The sequence below is a fragment of the Bombyx mori genome, chromosome 16, assembly GCF_030269925.1.
Source record: "Bombyx mori chromosome 16, ASM3026992v2".
NCBI classification, from domain to species: domain Eukaryota; kingdom Metazoa; phylum Arthropoda; class Insecta; order Lepidoptera; family Bombycidae; genus Bombyx; species Bombyx mori.
In genome coordinates this window covers 11,719,030-11,736,753 of record NC_085122.1, presented here as the reverse complement: position 1 = coordinate 11,736,753, position 17,724 = coordinate 11,719,030, and the positions used below count along the sequence as shown (strand labels likewise).

At 39.0% G+C, this 17,724-nt stretch overlaps 1 protein-coding gene across 3 annotated transcripts in view; it reads left to right on the top strand.

Moving 5' to 3' along the window:
• The window catches only part of LOC101740626 (uncharacterized), a 209,655-nt gene that overhangs the window by 110,177 nt on the left and 81,754 nt on the right, over positions 1–17,724 (top strand). For all 3 annotated transcript variants that reach the window (XM_038016229.2, XM_062673105.1, XM_062673106.1), the window contains exon 2: positions 5,536–5,693. In XM_038016229.2, the coding sequence (XP_037872157.1) occupies positions 5,536–5,693 (158 nt within the window). The remainder of the gene's footprint in view (positions 1–5,535; positions 5,694–17,724) is intronic.

Below are 17,724 nucleotides of genomic sequence, written 5' to 3'. Positions count from 1 at the left end.
GATGTCCGTGTCATAGCTTTGATGAGGTATGTCTATTATATGGCCGCCTGCCCTCTACTTCGCTTGAAAAATTGGCAGACCCATGCATGCTTACATTACATTCTCCCTCCAGAACCAAACAGGATAAGATTAAGTCACTGTCCGGGTTTCAAGTCTTCCGTGACAACAAGAGCTGTAAGATACATTCCCGATCCTGCGGACAGAATGGAAAGCAGTCGACGTCGCCCAAAACACGTCATTTCGGATCCTCCCGATCCACTAACGGTGCTTTTAGGTACCCTAAGTCGAACCCGTCGCTTGCGACGAAAAGCTCGACGAGTTAATTGACCCACAGACACAGCCCACCGAGTTTCTGGCCGGATCTTCTCAGTGGGTCGCGTTTCCGATCCAATGGTGGATTCGGCTCTTCCTAGGGTTCGTTCGTTGAAATTCTCGTAATTGCAAAATAAATAAAGGCGATATTGAAACGTAAAAGTGTTATATTCTTATTTATGGCCCGTTTCCATCTCAGTGTTATTCAAAACGAAGGCGGCCTCATGATTCAATGCGTTATCATGGTTGTTATTAATCGTAAAAAACTAATGAAGTGTTTATTGAAATATGTGTGACTCCGCTTATGATGTGATGAGACTATGTATAGTTCGGTTTTTAAGATACATAACTTAAAAACCGAAGTATATAACCGAGTAATTAACGGTAGACTGCGGCTTGGCTCTGCCGCTGGCATTGCTGAAGTCCATGGGCGACGGTAACCACTCACCATCAGGTGGGCTGTATGCTCGTCTGCCTACAAGGGCAATAAAAAATATATATGTCGGCGCACGGCGCCTGGGAGATGGCTGAGCGGTAGTTTCCGTCATCACTCGTATTTGGTTGAACTCAATTTATAAAAAGTCAATAAAACCGACAGACCGACTGACTGACTGCCAGAGACTCACTGACTAAGACGGACGGACCGTCCGATACGGACTGTATGACTGTCTGACACGGAATGCCACGACTCTGTCCACGTACCGCCATTTTATACTGTGGCGCCACGGAGTCTACCCTACATTTTGTGACATTTATCAAAACAACATTTCATCATTTAAAATAATAGTCAAAACAACTTCTTAATATTACTAAAATTCATTAACCACGACATATACATACGGCTAGACAAAAAACAAATAAAATATTTGAATTCCAGTTGTGAAAGAATTCTCGTGACCTTTTTTTTTTAAGATACAGAACGTAACCAAACATTTTCATATCTTATTTCAGCCTATTTAAGGCACGAAGCAGTTAAGCGTTCCGGTTTGAGGGGTGGGGCAGCCGTTATAGAATACAATTGACACTTCATCCCTTTGTCCGTTCACCCACTTAAGATGTAAAAAATATATTCACAAAATATTAAAAAGCAACATTCCAGAATACACAGTCAAATCATTGTAAACTCTATTCCCTTTATTCCCCTCACTGCAGTCGCATTTGTAACCTTCTGAATTCCGCCGAATCTAGAGCGCGAAAGTTTTAATTGGAAATATCTTGATCCGGCGGAACTTGTCCGCATTCAGAACACCTCAAGATGGAAGTAATTATAGGTGTAGTTAAAGTTTTAATTGATTTGATTTGATTTGATTTGATGCCAAACCTAAGCAATAAAAAATAAAAAATATACAATTATAAAAAAATATATTTAAACATACATATTTTACTGGTGGTAGGACCCCTTGTGAGTCCGCTCGGGTAGGTACCACCACCCCACCTATTTCTGCCGTGAAGCAGTAATGTGTTTCGGTTTGAAGGGTGGGGCAGCCGTTGTAACTATACTGAGACCTTAGAACTTATCTGAAGGTGGGTGGCGCATTTACATTATAGATGTCTATGGGCTCCAGTAACCACTTAACACCAGGTGGGCTGTGAGCTCGTCCACCCATCTAAGCAATAAAAAAAAAATAAAAAAGTACATACAATATACAAACCTGGGTAAGTGAGAACTGGATAAGTGAGAAAACTCTATCATCATCATCATCATCTTCAGCCTTTATCTGCCCACTGCTGGACATAGGCCTTCCCCAATGCCTTCCACATAATGCGGTCCTCCGCATTATGTGGCTATTACTCTAGAAGTGAGAGTAATAGTCAGGACCCGTCATTTTAAGCTCCCAAAACCTCTATTAGCGAGAAACGGAAACCTCTGTAAGAGAGAGTCGTTTTTCCCTCATGGACCTCCTCTATAAGCGACAGTCGAGCTTTATTTATTTATATTATTTAATATCAATAAGAATTTAATAAATGTAACATCTGCTATTTTAGGACTCATTCTTAACTTTTGTGGAACTTCCTTCCATTGTTTTTGTATTGTTTTCTCGTCAATATTGAACCTATTCTATTTCGTGGAACTAAATAACGTTGATAAAATTTATCACATTCTTTCCGAATGGACACGTGTGCCTGTGTACCGTCCTGTTTGTCGGATTTACTCAGTTTATCGTTAATCAATTGCGAAGGAAAGTTCCGTTAGCATCATGTATAAACGGAAAATTAAAGTACTGTCATTAAGTGATAAACTTAAAATAGTGAATGCGTTTGAATTCAGAGGGTGCATTAGTGAGAAACTCGGGTTAGTGAGAAACCTCTATAAGCGCGAATGAGATTGTGCTCCCTTGAACTCTCGCTTATCCAGGTTTGACTGTATTAAATTTTATCGTCTACTAGAGAACTTGATGCAATCCTCTTCAATCTCGTTTACGAGGCTCCTGAAACATTGAAACAGCTAGAACTCTGTTTAAACCTTGGATTTTATTTAACTTTATTTAAACAGACGAGATTACTATACGAGATCACGGCCCATCAAGTTTGAAGTGGTTACCGGATTCCGCAGAAATCGTAACAGGAAAACTGCTATTCGCCTAGAAAAATCAGTCTCAACTGTCTATAACTGTTCTCTCACCCTAAAATCTAGAAAGTTATACTGCACCTATGAGTTCGTCTACATTTGTCGTCAAAAAAAAAACCTTAAACTCCATAAACACTGCGGTTGGAGAAGCTTTATGATAGGAGGATCCCACAAAGAAAATAATTATAAAGTCTTTTGGGAGGTAAAGACAGAGGGAAAATCTTCCACCGAGTGGTCGAAATTGCTCGGTAGACCGACGATCCAAATGTTCATCTGTTCTGAGCTTGTATGTATGCAAGCTTAGTTAGAGAGACAAATATATTGTGTTCTAATACAAGTCTGTCATTCCGCTGACAAGTCTGTCAGATGAGTTTTGTAGTCGTCGTGGCCTAACGGATAACACGTCCGGTGCATTCGTGTTGAAGCGATGCACCGGTGTTCGAATCCCGCAGGCGGGTATCAATTTTTCTAATGAAATATGTACTCAACAAATGTTCACGATTGACTTCCACGGTGAAGGAATAACATCGTGTAATAAAAATGAAACCCGCAAAATTATAATTTGCGTAATTACTGGTGGTAGGACCTCTTGAGAGTCCCCGCGGGTGGGTACCACCACCCTGCCCATTTCTGCCGTGAAGCAGTAATGCGTTTCGGTTTGAAGGGTGGGGCAGCCGTTGTAACTATACTTGAGACCTTAGAACTTGTATCTCAAGGTGGGTGGCGCATTTACGTTGTGGATGTCTATGGGCTCCAGTAACCACTTAACACCAGGTGGGCTGTGAGCTCGTCCACCCATCTATGCAAAAAAAAAATGAACAATATATTTTATGGAAAAAACCCAATGTATCTATGAGATTCTATAATGAGACTAAAACTAATAAATAATTTTGAAAATACATTAAAAATGATTTTTCATTTCTAACTTACGAATAAATAATAAGTCTTATTCGTAGTTACTAACAATTATCCAGTGTTCGAAATCCGACTGTTATTAATTAAACAATAAAGTTTTAACGTTTTTGCATGTTGTGTTCTTTTCGTTTTTTATGCATTATTTGGCCAGCATATTCCAAGATATGAACTGAGCATCTTGAAGTATTTCGTACGCTCAAATAGTACACAGTATTTTCTTCCGGTTTTGATTTATATATTTATTAATAAGCAAATAAAACACAAGTATAAATTCCTCCATTGTTTTTCAACTATTTTATGTTTTGTGTTAAAAAAAACTTTAGTCTTGTTGGTAAACTAAAATTAGAGATATTCAATATATATTTTTCTCAAAATCTTAATAGTAACAGCGATGTCAAAATTTAATACTTGAAGTTTTAGGTGGCTCAGTCAGGCTCAGTTTATTTGTCTCGGGTTTCCATCGGTTTCTACTCCTACTAAATCAATCTCTAGTTGAAATACTATCTTCACTTTGTTTACCTAAGTTCCTCATTTGAATCCAGTCAATATCGGTCTTATAACTGAAACTGTCTTGTTGTTTTATCTTTTTTATATTCCATTTGAAGCTTTTTAATATTCCTTTTTTTGCATACCGGTTTTTGAGCGCGGCGATCGAATCAAGAAATTCCGTAACGAAAATAAAACCTAACACATTCACAAGTTGCGCTTGTGTAGTGTTTGTGAATAAGCACACGGCGTGACGTCGCACTGCATGCGCATCATGGAAAGTCTGCCCATCTCTCTCTCGCGCGGTCTAACTTATGAGTGTAAAGGGGACACTTAATGCTTTGCTTTTGTTAATGTTTATAAATAAGCGTGCTTATTTTATTATTGTTTTAATATTAAATTACTATTGTCTACTTATAATTGTACAAGTTGATAAAAAATGGTATGCAATAGCTTTACCGGGGCAGTCCCCGAGTACCACACGTGTTTTTTTCGCAACGTCTTGAATGCCTCAGAGAGTGAACACTACCGCGTCGTGCAAATTTCAGATAATACACGTGAACCTGTAGGCGTTTATGAGCATTTAGAACGATTCCGATCCGGAATTAGATTCATTCGCAAAGCAGTTACTCTTAAGTTGTTAAGTCTCCTTTGGAGGCGCTCGAGTAGCTGTTAGCAAATCCCACCCATCCTGGCTGAGCTCTTGCTTGCCTACTTGTCCTGGTGAAACTAAAAACTGGGCTACCAGTAATCTCTCAATCATAAATAAAAGCATTTAGAAAGTTAACTAATCTGCTGATATAATTCGATACAACATCTGATTTACTGGTGGTAGGACCTCTTGTGAGTCCGCGCGGGTAGGTACCACCGACCTGCCTATTTCTGCCGTGAAGCTATAATGCGTTTCGGTTTGAAGGGTAGGGCAGCCGTTGTAACTATACTGAGATCTTAGAACTTATATCTCAAGGCGGGTGGCACACTTACGTTGTAAATGTCTCTATGGGCTCTAGTAACCACTTAACACCAGGTGGGCTGTGAGGTCGTCCACCCATCTAAGCAATAAAAAAAAACATCGATTCTACTTCAATTACTTCACTATTATCAGTGATTATATTCCTCGTATGATTTCCAGCAAATCTATTAAGGCTTAGTTTATTATTATTCTTCGTAGAAAGGTCAGTCTACAGTCAACAAGCAAATGCTACCACCCACAGACATACAATCTTATTAATTTTAATTTCTTTCTCTTTTAGGCAGAAGAAGGCACGAATCGCAACTCAGAAGGTGAAGATAATGATGGGAGCGAGCCCAACGCCGGCTCGTCCAGGGTGCTCTCCGCGGCTACCTCTCGTGAAGACGACGATGACTCCAGCAACAACATCAGCAGTGAAAACAAAAGCCCCGGTCAGAGGTTAGTTATAATTTTATATAACAACCTTTTGGAGGTCTTTTACAAATAGGATAACATGAATTTCTTTTGATTTTTTTTTCTTTTAGTCCGTCGTATAGGCAGACGAGCATACGGCCCGCCTGATGGTGAATGGTTATCGTCGCTCATGGACGTCAGCAATGTCAGAGGCAGAGCCAAGCCGCTGCCTACCGATAAATGTTTATATTTATAAAGCACGACTAAAATCTAAATTGTAGAACGAAGTCTACAATCCCAGGTCCGTATCTCCTTTGCGGTGGACTAAGAAAGTCTAGACATCTCGGTCGTGTGGAAGCGGTAACTTCAATTTGATTTAGTGTTAGAAAGAAATGGATATATAACTAAAATGTCCTATTAACATTCTAAAACTGCCTTCATTATTTTCTGTGGAGCGGTCTATGAACATTAGCTTCGTAATAATTGACAATAATTAACTTGTAATAGCGAATTAGTCGTAATTAAACAGATTTAATATTAGTAAGACAGATTATGAGGATGTGTTTTTTTTTATTGCCTTTGTAGGCAGACGGGCATACGGCCCACCTGATGGTGAGTGGTTACCGTCGCCCATGGACTTCAGCAATGCCAGGGGAAGAGCCAAGCCGCTGCCTACCGCTTAATACTCTCCACAAGCCTCGTTTGAAGAAGGACATGTCATAGCGCTCGGGAAACACCGTGGAGGGGAGCTCATTCCATAGCCGGATGGTACGTGGTAGAAAAGATCTCTGGAAACGCACTGTGGATGACCGCAGTGGCTCCAGGTAGTATGGATGAACTCTACTCCGGTGGCGGGCGGTGCGATGGTAAAAACGAGATGCTGGTATCATCTCGAACAATTCCTCAGAGCACTCCCCATGGAACATACGTACCACATCGTGGCTATTTCTAACGCGTTGCGATTTTCGACTTGAGGGTAAGACAGACACTATTATAGAAAATCGACATTTTGACCACATGTCACCGAATGGGTGACGGCATTTACAGACATCTATAAAATACGCTGAAAAGTATAAGCTCGATACTAATTAAGAAATCTTGGTATATGTGAAGAAAGTGTGAATAGCATAAAAAAGTCGATGATATGAATCGAAGTAATGTCACAACACAATTTTACATGAACTAGATGATGACCGAACTTTGCTCGTTTTTTTTTTTTTTTTGATAACGCCATCTTGTTGTGTCTTTAAAGCGGTTAGTTGCCCTCAATTAAGAAAAATAGTATTATTATTCGCCAATAGATGTCGGGATGAGTCATAAAGTTGATTATCGATAAAGTTGATTATCGAAAACACGAATAAAACAACATTTTCTGAAAATAAATCGTAGTAGCTAGATCGATTTATCGCCCTCGAAATCCCCTGTATACTAAATTTATGAAAATCGTTGGAGCCGTTTCCGAGATTCAGATTATTTAGGTATATATATACAAGAATTGCTCGTTTAAAGATATAAGATACTAATAGTAACGCATTCGATGTGTGTTTGTCTTAAGGGTGTATTCGTGTCGACGTATCCCGCTGTTCGACCACGCATGTAGTATGTGTTATACAATAATGAAGCACGAATTAATTTGTCGGAACTCAAATTACATATGTCGATCATCGGCTCACGCAGTCTATACGTGTCTTTGGCGCCCCGTCTCCCTGAAAGCCAGCGCTGGTTATTGAAGTCCAACTAGCAGACAGCCAGTGGTGGATTTACATTAGGGGCAGTCGGGGCAAGTGCCCAGGGCTGCAAATTTTTTGAAAAAAATAATTTTTTTTTATTCTTATCAAGATTGCTCAATATAATTAATTCTAATAACTAATAATTTTCTTTTTAATTGATAATTCAAGAAATTCAATTCATCCATTATTTGTGAATTATAATTTTGGCCCTTTTGGTATAAATTAATAACCAAAATGATTTAATCAATTTATTTCCTTCGAGATTTAAAACAGTAATCGATTTTTCAAAATTTCTGTAATTAAAGAAATTTAATTAGTTTTTTTTTGTGTAATATAATTATGAGTCACCCTTAGTCAAAATTTATAATTGTGAAAAAAAAAACAAAGATTTATTTATGTTTTTGGAATGGGTTTAGGTAAAATTCCAGTATTGGGGTGGATTTTTTTCCGGTGCCCAGGAGCGGCATTAAGTTTAAATCCGGCCCTGCAGGCAGCACCGGATTTACGGTGAAGGACTCGCATACTTTTAATCTACCGTTATTAATTACTCATTCCTTAATTATTTTTATTGCTTATATGGATGGACGAGCTCAAGCCTCATTTGATTTTAAGTAGCTACGCGGAGCTCATAGGCTTTTACAACGTAAATGCCACCACCTTGAGACCAAGTTCTAAGGTCTCAATTTTAACAGTACATCGGCTCCTCCGCCCTTCAAACCGAAATGTTCTCCTGCTTCTCAGCAAAAATAGGCAGGATGATTCCTACCCGTGCAGACTCAAAAAACGTCCTACCAACAGTAAAAAATTTAAAGTTAACTAAGCGGTAGGCAGCGGCTTGGCTCTGCCCCTGGCATTGCTGAAGTCCATGGGCGACGATAACCACTCACCATCAGGTGGGCTGTATGCTCGTCTGCCTACAAGGGCAATAAAAAAAATGCAAGCATTGTTTTTGTATTCTATCTCATTATCATCTCAATACGTAGCTCCGATTGTTGTGCATATTGCTGTCGATGGTAGATGTCTACAAGACCTACCTGTTAGCGAGTAGTAAGCATTACTCGCAGACGTTATTGGTACCAAAAGCACAATAGTTGTCTACCAAAAAGTCAAAGCTACCCATCAATAGGCAAAGCGATCGAATAAACTTAATTATAATACAAAAAAGGCTCTCATGAAATCGAATTCTGCGCTCATATATTTCTTTGGCGTTCTTTTAAGATGCTTACTCTGATTACATTCGGTTCAGGACTATGAAAAGATCCGAGAAGATTCCGACGAACGCGTCTTATTTCGCTTATTGAAATTCAAAATGGAAATCGGATTCTATCGAACGCTATAAAAATGTACCAGGAAATCGAATCGGAAGCATTCAGATTATGAATATCTATTTTTAATGCAGCTTATTCGCGTTGAAAGTTGAAGCTATTTGTTAACACGCCGACTGCTACGTAGGTCACCCGTGCTCTACGTGACGCACTGAAGTAATTATGTCGAAAATCAGTGCGCGACCGTGCCACGTTTTTTCTAGACAGACTATACTCCATGATCTGTAAGCGGAGTAAAATGTCCCTTCGGAACAAGGTGACACTTTACAAAACTTGCTTATGGCCCGTCTTGACTTACGCGAGTGTGGTATTCGCTCATGCGATCCGCACACACATAGAGACCCCCCAAGCCCTACAATCCCGCTTTTACAGGTTAGCCGTTGGAGCTCCGTGGTTCGTGAGGAACGTTGAGGTAACCGACGGCCTGGGCTTCGAAACACACAAAAGTCAGCGTCGGAACGGTACTTCGATAAGTCTATGCGTCATGATAATCGCCTTATCGTTGCCGCCGCTGACTACTCCCCGATTCCCAATCTCGCAGGTGCCAATCACCGTCGACGCCCTAGACACATTCTTACGGTTCCTTCAGATCCAATAAACCTTGCATTGGACGCCTTCAGCGTTAACACTAAGAGCAGGCTTAATCGTACTCGTCGAACTCGGCAAAGAGTTAGACGTGCTAACCTAAGCATCAGCCCGATGAGTTTCTCGCCGGATCTTCTCAGCGGGTCGTGATTCCGATCCGGTAGTAGATTCATTCGCGAAGGAGCTGCTTTTGTGTTGTTAGGTCTCCTTTGGAGGCACTTGGGCAGCTGTTATCAAATCCCACCCCTCCTGGTAGAGCCTTCGCTCGCCCGCCTGTCTTAGTGAAACTGAAGAGCTACCCTTTTTTTTCTACCTATTTTGATAGCCTTGAGGGGCTATTTCAGCTTCGCTCTATCGTGTACGCTGACGGAGCTCAAACCGGAGTGGTGCTAACACTGGCCCTAGAAAAAGCAGTGCTTCGCAGAATCTACCGGATCGGAAACGCAACCCACTGAGAAGATCCGGCGAGAAACTCAGTGGGCTATGTCTGTGGGTTAATTCGCTCGCTGCGCCCTTCCTCGCAAGCGACGGGTTCGACGAGGACGGTGACCGGTGCGTGTGGTACCTAAAAGCACCGTTAATGGATCAGGAGGATACCTAATGACGTGTTTTGGGCGACGTCGACTGTTTACCATTCGGTCTACAGGATCGGGTATGTAATTTCCAGCGGATACGACAAGAGGGATCTCATGTCGTGCCGCCTTCTCAAAGTGGCGCAACGATGCCGACTGTAGATACTTACTGACTGAGGCAAGCTCCAGGTGATCATGGAGATCCACGTCCCTCAGGAACCATGGTGCTCCGACGGCTATCCTGCAAAATCAGGATTGACCCAGACTACCAGTAATTACCTACCATCAATCATACAAAAAAAAACGTGCTATTATAAAATTATATTTCATGTCATTATACCTTATATATAGACAATACAGAGCAAGAACTGTATACCCCAGAGTGATGTGAATTCGCCACTGACCTTGTTTGGAGATCGCGATCGCGACATAAATTATACAGAGAACGATTATGAGAACGTAAACCTCACGTTTATTTTTAAACTTTATCACTTGTCATTGGACAACGTAAAGGTCAGGTAAATGTCAATACACAGTGAATCTGCTACACGAGTTGCTCCAATACCAGTAGACGAAAACATATTTTTATATTACCCTTCAGTACTTGATAAGATTGCCTTCATTTTACTTTATTTTTATTTTATTTTATTTTATTTTATTAGGAAGACAAACAGTGAACTTAAACTATATAAACTCTAAACTTACAACTAAACACCATTTAAATGTCTCCGCATTTAAATAACTATAAAGTATAAAGGATTGTGGCGTCGCATCGCCTAGAATTAAATAATTAAAGTAAAACGTAAAACTAAAATAAAACAGTTTGAGAAAAAAAAAAAAACAGAAAATCGTAGTAAATAGAAAATAATTAATTAAATATTTGCATTCAACCATCGACTGACTAATGTTCTCCTAATACTCTTAGTAGAAGTGTTGAAAATGTCCAGTTCAGGGAAGTCAGCTAGAGCATTGAAACTGTTAGCAGCTCTTATAAAGAATGCATTACGTCTGTAATTTGTACCACCACGAGGTACTCCGAGACGAGATGATTGACGGCTCTCGCGCATTATGGATCTCGGGGGCACCCTTAAACATAACAACGATAGAAGATAAGACGAGTCCACCTCAGACTGAGCTATTTTGCTATAAAGAACAATATCAGCTATCCTACGTCTTTCCTCCAGTGGAAGTATGTGATGCCTTCTACATCTCGTCTCGTAGTCGGGATCATACACTTTAGTTTTAAATTGAAGAAACCTCATGAATTTGGTCTGTATGGTCTCCAATCTATTTATATAAATTTTATATCGCGGATTCCATACCTGCGAACAATACTCTAGGATACTGCGCACATATGCACAGTACAGCACCTTAAAAATTTTAGCGCTAGTAAATTGTGCACCAAGCCGCTTGATAAAACCTAATGATATATAGGCTCTTTTTACTATATTGTCTATATGCTTCTCATAAGACAGTTTCCTATCATGTGTTACACCCAAATCGCAAAATTCATCTACATTTGCCAGATTGGTTCCTATAAGCTGATATATGAACTTAACAGGTGTAGTCTTATGTGTGAAGGTCATGGCAAAACACTTCGAAACGTTGAGGTCTAATTTATTAAGGTGACAATATTCCTCGAGTCTTAAAAGATCCTCCTGTATCATCTGACAATCATTGGCAGAGTTAACTTTTCTATAAACTTTCATGTCATCCGCATACAAGAGGAAGTCCGAAGACCGAAAACATGTACCTATATCATTTATAAAGATATTAAACATCAACGGGCCGAGCAGAGACCCTTGAGGAACACCAGAAGGGATCCCTCCCCAGGAAGAAGCATGTCCGTTGACCACAACCTTTTGTGATCTATTTTCAACATAAGAAGAAAACCACCTGAAGAGACTACCATGAATTCCAGCATTAAAGAGCTTTTGTAGCAGAATCGTGTGATCGATGCGGTCGAATGCCTTACTGAAATCAGTAAAGACAGCATCAACTTGACCACCAGAATCCATATTACGTGTGAGATATTCCGTGAAGGTAACTAAGTTAGTGGTAGTCGATCTATTCTTCAAGAAACCATGTTGTTCCGCTATGAAGGTAGGTTTTAAAAAAGCGTACAACTGTGAATACACAACTCGTTCAAACAGTTTAGCAAATAAGCACAATTTGGATATAGGCCTATAATTTTTTATATTTTCTTTATTGCCTTTTTTGTGAACAGGTGTTATGAACGCAGATTTCCAGATCACAGGTATGATTCCTTCATGAATTGACCTACGGTAAAGTATGACCAATGGTGCAAGCAAGTTCTCAGAACACCTAACTATGAATAGGGGTGGAATCTTATCAGGACCTGCTGCTTTTGACAGATCTAAAGCCTTTAGCAGTTTCAAAATCTCAGCCGGATCAATTTCAATACTGGATATGCAGTCAGAGTGTGCTATGTTTGAATTAACACCTAGGAGCTGGTCAGCAGTACTGTGATCAGCCGTAGCAGTATTAAGGAAATTTGATTGGAAGTATTCACAAAAAAGATTACAGATAACGTCCCCAGAGTCAGTTGTTTGTCCTTCGTATGTGAGAGTAGAAGGAAGGTTATTTGCGCTACCTTTGTTAGTTTTAACAAATCTCCAGAAGAACTTAGGGTCCTTTAAGATAGAACTTTCGACCGACGCGATATAAGCTCTATAACAATCATCTTCCAATATTTTAGCTCTCTTACGAAGGAGAGAAAAGGTTTCATAATCGTCAGTATTGCTGTATTTCTGGTATTTTTTCAAAAACTTGTATTTTTCCTTCAAAACTTTTTTTAACGGGGATGTGTACCAGGGTGGGAACAAACTAGCAGCATAATACTTTCGAGGAACGTGCTTATCGATTACGTCATATAAGATCTTATAAAAATTATCGAGGGCCTCGTCAATGGAAAAATTTAGTAAAAAGCTGTCCCAGTCTATATCCGCAAGTGACGAGTTAATAGACTCAAAATTTCCAGAGTGGAAGCAATACTTTAACCTAGGTTGAACTATTAACTGTTTTATATCAGTTAAAGACAGAAATATATTCAACGATTTATGATGAACATCCTCCTTCACTAAAGGGTCGTCACAAGCACTGATTTCAAGCTTTGAGTTCGATAAAACCCAATCAAGTACCCTATTATTAGTATTATAAAAGTAATTAAATTGATAGAAATTACATTCTGCTAAGACATCAAAAAAGTGGATTTGCGCATTCCCACTAATGCCCTGTGGCTGTGTAAAATCTTCGTCAGTGTCAAAAGACCATTTGATATCTCTCATATTAAAATCACCGGTAACTATAAATGTGTCATTAGGGCATGAGTCCATTGCTAGAGAGAGTTTGTCTGTAAAGTTGGGTAGCTGAGAATTGAAGTTGTAGCCAAGTTTTTCATCACATAAATAGAGGGAACAAAAGTGTATATTTACAACACCACGACTTTTAGTATTGAATGTCACCGTAACCCATATATCCTCGGCAGAAGACGACCATTCCGGGCGGCGCGACGCCGTAAGATCGCGTCGTATCGCTATCAGTACGCCTCCACCATACAATTCATTTGTAGCTATATAATTTCTATCCCGTCTAAACACAATGTACCTATCATCGAACAGCTCACAGTCACCAATACTATCCATTAACCAAGTTTCCGTGATTATGATAACATCGTAGTTATTAAGTAGGACATTTCTTTTAAAATCAATTGTTTTGGTACGTAACCCTCTAGTGTTTTGATAATAAATACTAAGCTTTACATTAGCCATTTGATAAGAATTTTGATACAATAGCTGAAATAAATCGAAATAAGCAATTTTAAATGTAATATTATGAACAATAATAAAGAATAATATAAATTGATTTTAATAAACGTACCAAGACAATCATTTTCACGAACAAAGTAATTCAACAACACAAAACAATATTGTAGAAATAGTAAATACTCAAATCCTAAAAGTAATACATTTAACAAATAAAATTTAATTTTAATATTGTAAGAATAGGGTAGTAAAAAAAACTTACATGGCATCGCACACGATCGCTCGAGCACGATCGGTTCACACTTATCAAGCGATAATGAGCGGAACCGAAGTAGCAAAACGCAAGCGATAATGTGCACTATGACATGGCTAAGCGACGTAATGCATAACGATAAACGTATGAATATAGCTGAACTTACGTACCTGAACTGGATGCACACTTCGTAATAATAAAAATATAGGTAATAATAATGCGCGAGGTTGCATGCGGCTCTCAAACTTTTAACAGTTGACTTCTTATTAGAGCAAACTTTAAAGAATAATGAAAAGAAAATAAATTTTGTGTGATAAAAAATACTTAATAAAAAGAAATATTGATTATTATTCAGGTTATCTTCTTCAAATCCCTTTCCTCTTTTATAAAAAATATCGGGGATGTATCTGATTTGCGGGCCATTATTTTACAATGTTTTACCCAAATATATTGGAAATTATTATCCTTCGCAAGCGACTTTGCTTTGTTTAATAATGTTTTATTACGCTGCGTCAAATGGTCGTTCAGATAAAAATTTCCCTCTCCTCGTATACCCAAGTCCGAGAGACTGTTCTTCTTAATTTTACGAGCTAAAGCGATAAGTTCCTCCTTGCGATACCTATTGTTGAACGCAACAATAATAGATTTTTCAGCCTTCAGCACACGAGTTGGGATACGTGCAATATAATTAATCTCCTCTTTCTTAATGGAAATATTATAAAGTTGACCGATACAGCTGACGACATCATATAGATTTTCACCCTTCTTTTCCGGTATACCACGGATCTCCACGTTATTCGCACGGGCCCACTGGTCCCGGTCCTGTAGCTCATTGTTCAATCTGGTAATTTCGTCACGAAGAGCAGGAACCTCACTGCCGATCTTTTCAACTGCACATATTCTAGAGCCCAAGTCCTTCACCGTGTTCGAGAGATCACCAGTGAGTTGATATGCCAGCTCGAGGGAATTCTTGAGATCGCCTATTTCAGCCTTGATGCTCTTGATGTCATCCACCACCGTTGCTAACGGAGCCAGTCGAGATAGGATTTGACTAAGTTGTTCCTGTATTGAGTCCTGCGGCCCTTTACACTTCAGGCACCGCCAGGTATTTTTCCGTTCACCTAATCTACGATAGCCGGATTCCGTCACTCCAGAACATGGAAAATCATAATGATTCTTGCAAATGCTGCATATTGTTCCGTCGGTGTGTTGAGTACCACAATTCGCACAGGTATGCATTTTAAGAAGTGATAGTGATAATAACAAAAAGTTAAAATATTTATAAAAGTTTGAGAAACTGATTAAGAGACGAAGCGAGACAAGCGTGCGTATTCTTAGGTGGCCACGAGGCGAATGAGAGAGATATGAATAGGCTAGGCTGGAATAGTATCATCTAACTCTAGCCGTGTGTGTCGTAAGGGGAATAAGGAGGGAATGAGGTTTACCTGGATATTTTGATTTCATGATACTCTTTGTTCGAAGAAAATAAAAGTCCCGAAAGTTCTGGTGGACGAGCTTACGGCCCACGTAGTGTTAAATGGCCACCGGAGCCCATAGACATCTACAACGCATATGCCGCCACCAAACTTGAAACAATTTTGTTATTTATTGCTTAGACGGGTGGACGAGTTCACAACCCACCTGGCGTTAAGTGGTTACTGGAGCCCATAGATGTCTACAACGTAAATGCGCCACCCATCTTGAGATAAGCTCTAAGGTCTGAAGTATAGTTACAGCGGCTGCCCTGCCCTTCAAACCGAAACGCATTACCACTAAAGTGTTTCTGAAATGTTCTAAGTGCTAATACAGTGTTAACTTGCACTTAGGTAGACTTTTTTATTTATATCGAACCACAGCGCGTCACATAACATTTTTGTGGGCGTTTTTAGTTAAATAAAATAGTGTGGCAAAAGAGGATTATGTTTTTAAAAAAGACTGACGCTGGCCGCCACCTAACAGTACGCTTTCTTTGTTTTAAAACGCTATTATTAGTTTTATACGTATGTTAGTATGTAACGGAATCTTTAAACATGATTTTGACTCCTTTCAAAACGTTGGATTAACTTGGCATATTTTGGCATACTTATTAAAGACATACTTTGGCATACTTAAAGGCATACTTTGGTTTGGCATACCTATTAAAAACCGATGACAATTCAATATTTTAAACAGTTAAGCCCGGTATTTACTTTCGGCAGTCAAAACAACAAAATTATTTGAGCGCCTTCTTTTTTTCACTTCGCAAATTGGAAACTGTTGTATTTGTATGAATTTACATTAATGAATAATTTATGATACATAATGTTACTTAAACTAAATAATGAAAATGATAAATAAATAAAGGCACAAAAGAAACCACGCTTTATAGAAAATCCAACTAAAAAATGGAAAATAAATTTATTAAAAAAAAGTGTGGGGTGTTTTTTTAAGATATTATCAAAATGATAATCCTTCTACTCATGTCTGTCAACAAAATATTTGTAACTATTGACACAATTTTTTTTACAATAAGTTTATTTTAAATTTTTTAATTGGATTTTCTTAGTTTCTTACTTTCTTTTCTTTCTTTTTCTTTTAAAAGCGTATTTTTTATTTTTTTTTAAACTATTGCTTACTTTTCTACAGCGATTCTAAACCTAACAGTTAACGGCGCACCTGATGGTGAGTGGTTACCGTCACTCACAGACGCCAGTAGTACCAGGGTCACAGCCAAGTACAAAATTTAATGCTCAGCTTAAATAAATAAATAAAAACGTGACTTTATTAAATTTGCTGAAAATCAGAAACATTATTTGTGATTTCATAGAAATATAAGGAATAGGGATAAAAACATTGCGAGAATTTATAAAAGGCATATTCGTAGTATACAATATTTGATTCACGGCCGACAGGTAGGATTGTGCTCTTCGAAAACCAGTCAATTATATCCTTGGCTCGAGAAAAAAGGAACTTCTATTTCACTCATAACATTTCCCTTGAGAAACTTTTTAACCTTTTTCGCAGAGAGTTGTAAATTATCGCACCTTTTTTTTTCGGACCGGTGCCGAGGTCCCCGCGTCTAGAAGGCGTTCGGAGTATGCGGGACTTGACGATCTGCATGTGTTGTCTGCAGGGAGCCGACCGCGGGCCCAAGGAGCTTTAGGGCCTTACCGCACTAAACGACTCCCCTGCACTCTTACACTCGACGTCCGATCTCCGTCCGGGGTCAGAACCCGAGCTCAGAACAGAACTATGGGCTCCAGTAACCACTAACACCAGGTGGGCTGTGAGCTGCTCCACCTATCTAAACAATAAAAAATAAAATAATAACTTTTTACCCTTCGAAATGCAAAAAAATCAATACTACTAACACACTAACACCGATTGACTCTGCAAACACGCGCATGAAATAATAAATCAGAATGGCAAACTCGGAATTATAATACGTCAAGTGTTTTCATATTAACAGTGTCCCTGGCCTAATAAATGCATATAAGGCTTGGTTTATTGATGACTCATGTACTTACTGACTCGCATTAAGCACTCGAGCGACGCAAAATTATCGAGATTCACAACCGATGGTATATACTCAAATTAAGAATCTCTTAAATTGCGCAACTTTTTTTGTAGTTTATTGCCGTTGGGTCTTATGAACATACGGGTCTACTGAAGTGGTCACTAGTCTTTAAACGGGACTACCGCGAAAAACTCAAATTAAGAATCTCTTAAATTTCCCATTGTTTTTTTGTAGTTTATTGCCGTGGGGTCTTAAGAACTGAAGAAGTGTTCACTTTCACTCATAGAAAACAATAGCGCAAAGCCAAGCCACTTTGCTGCTGGTAGACAA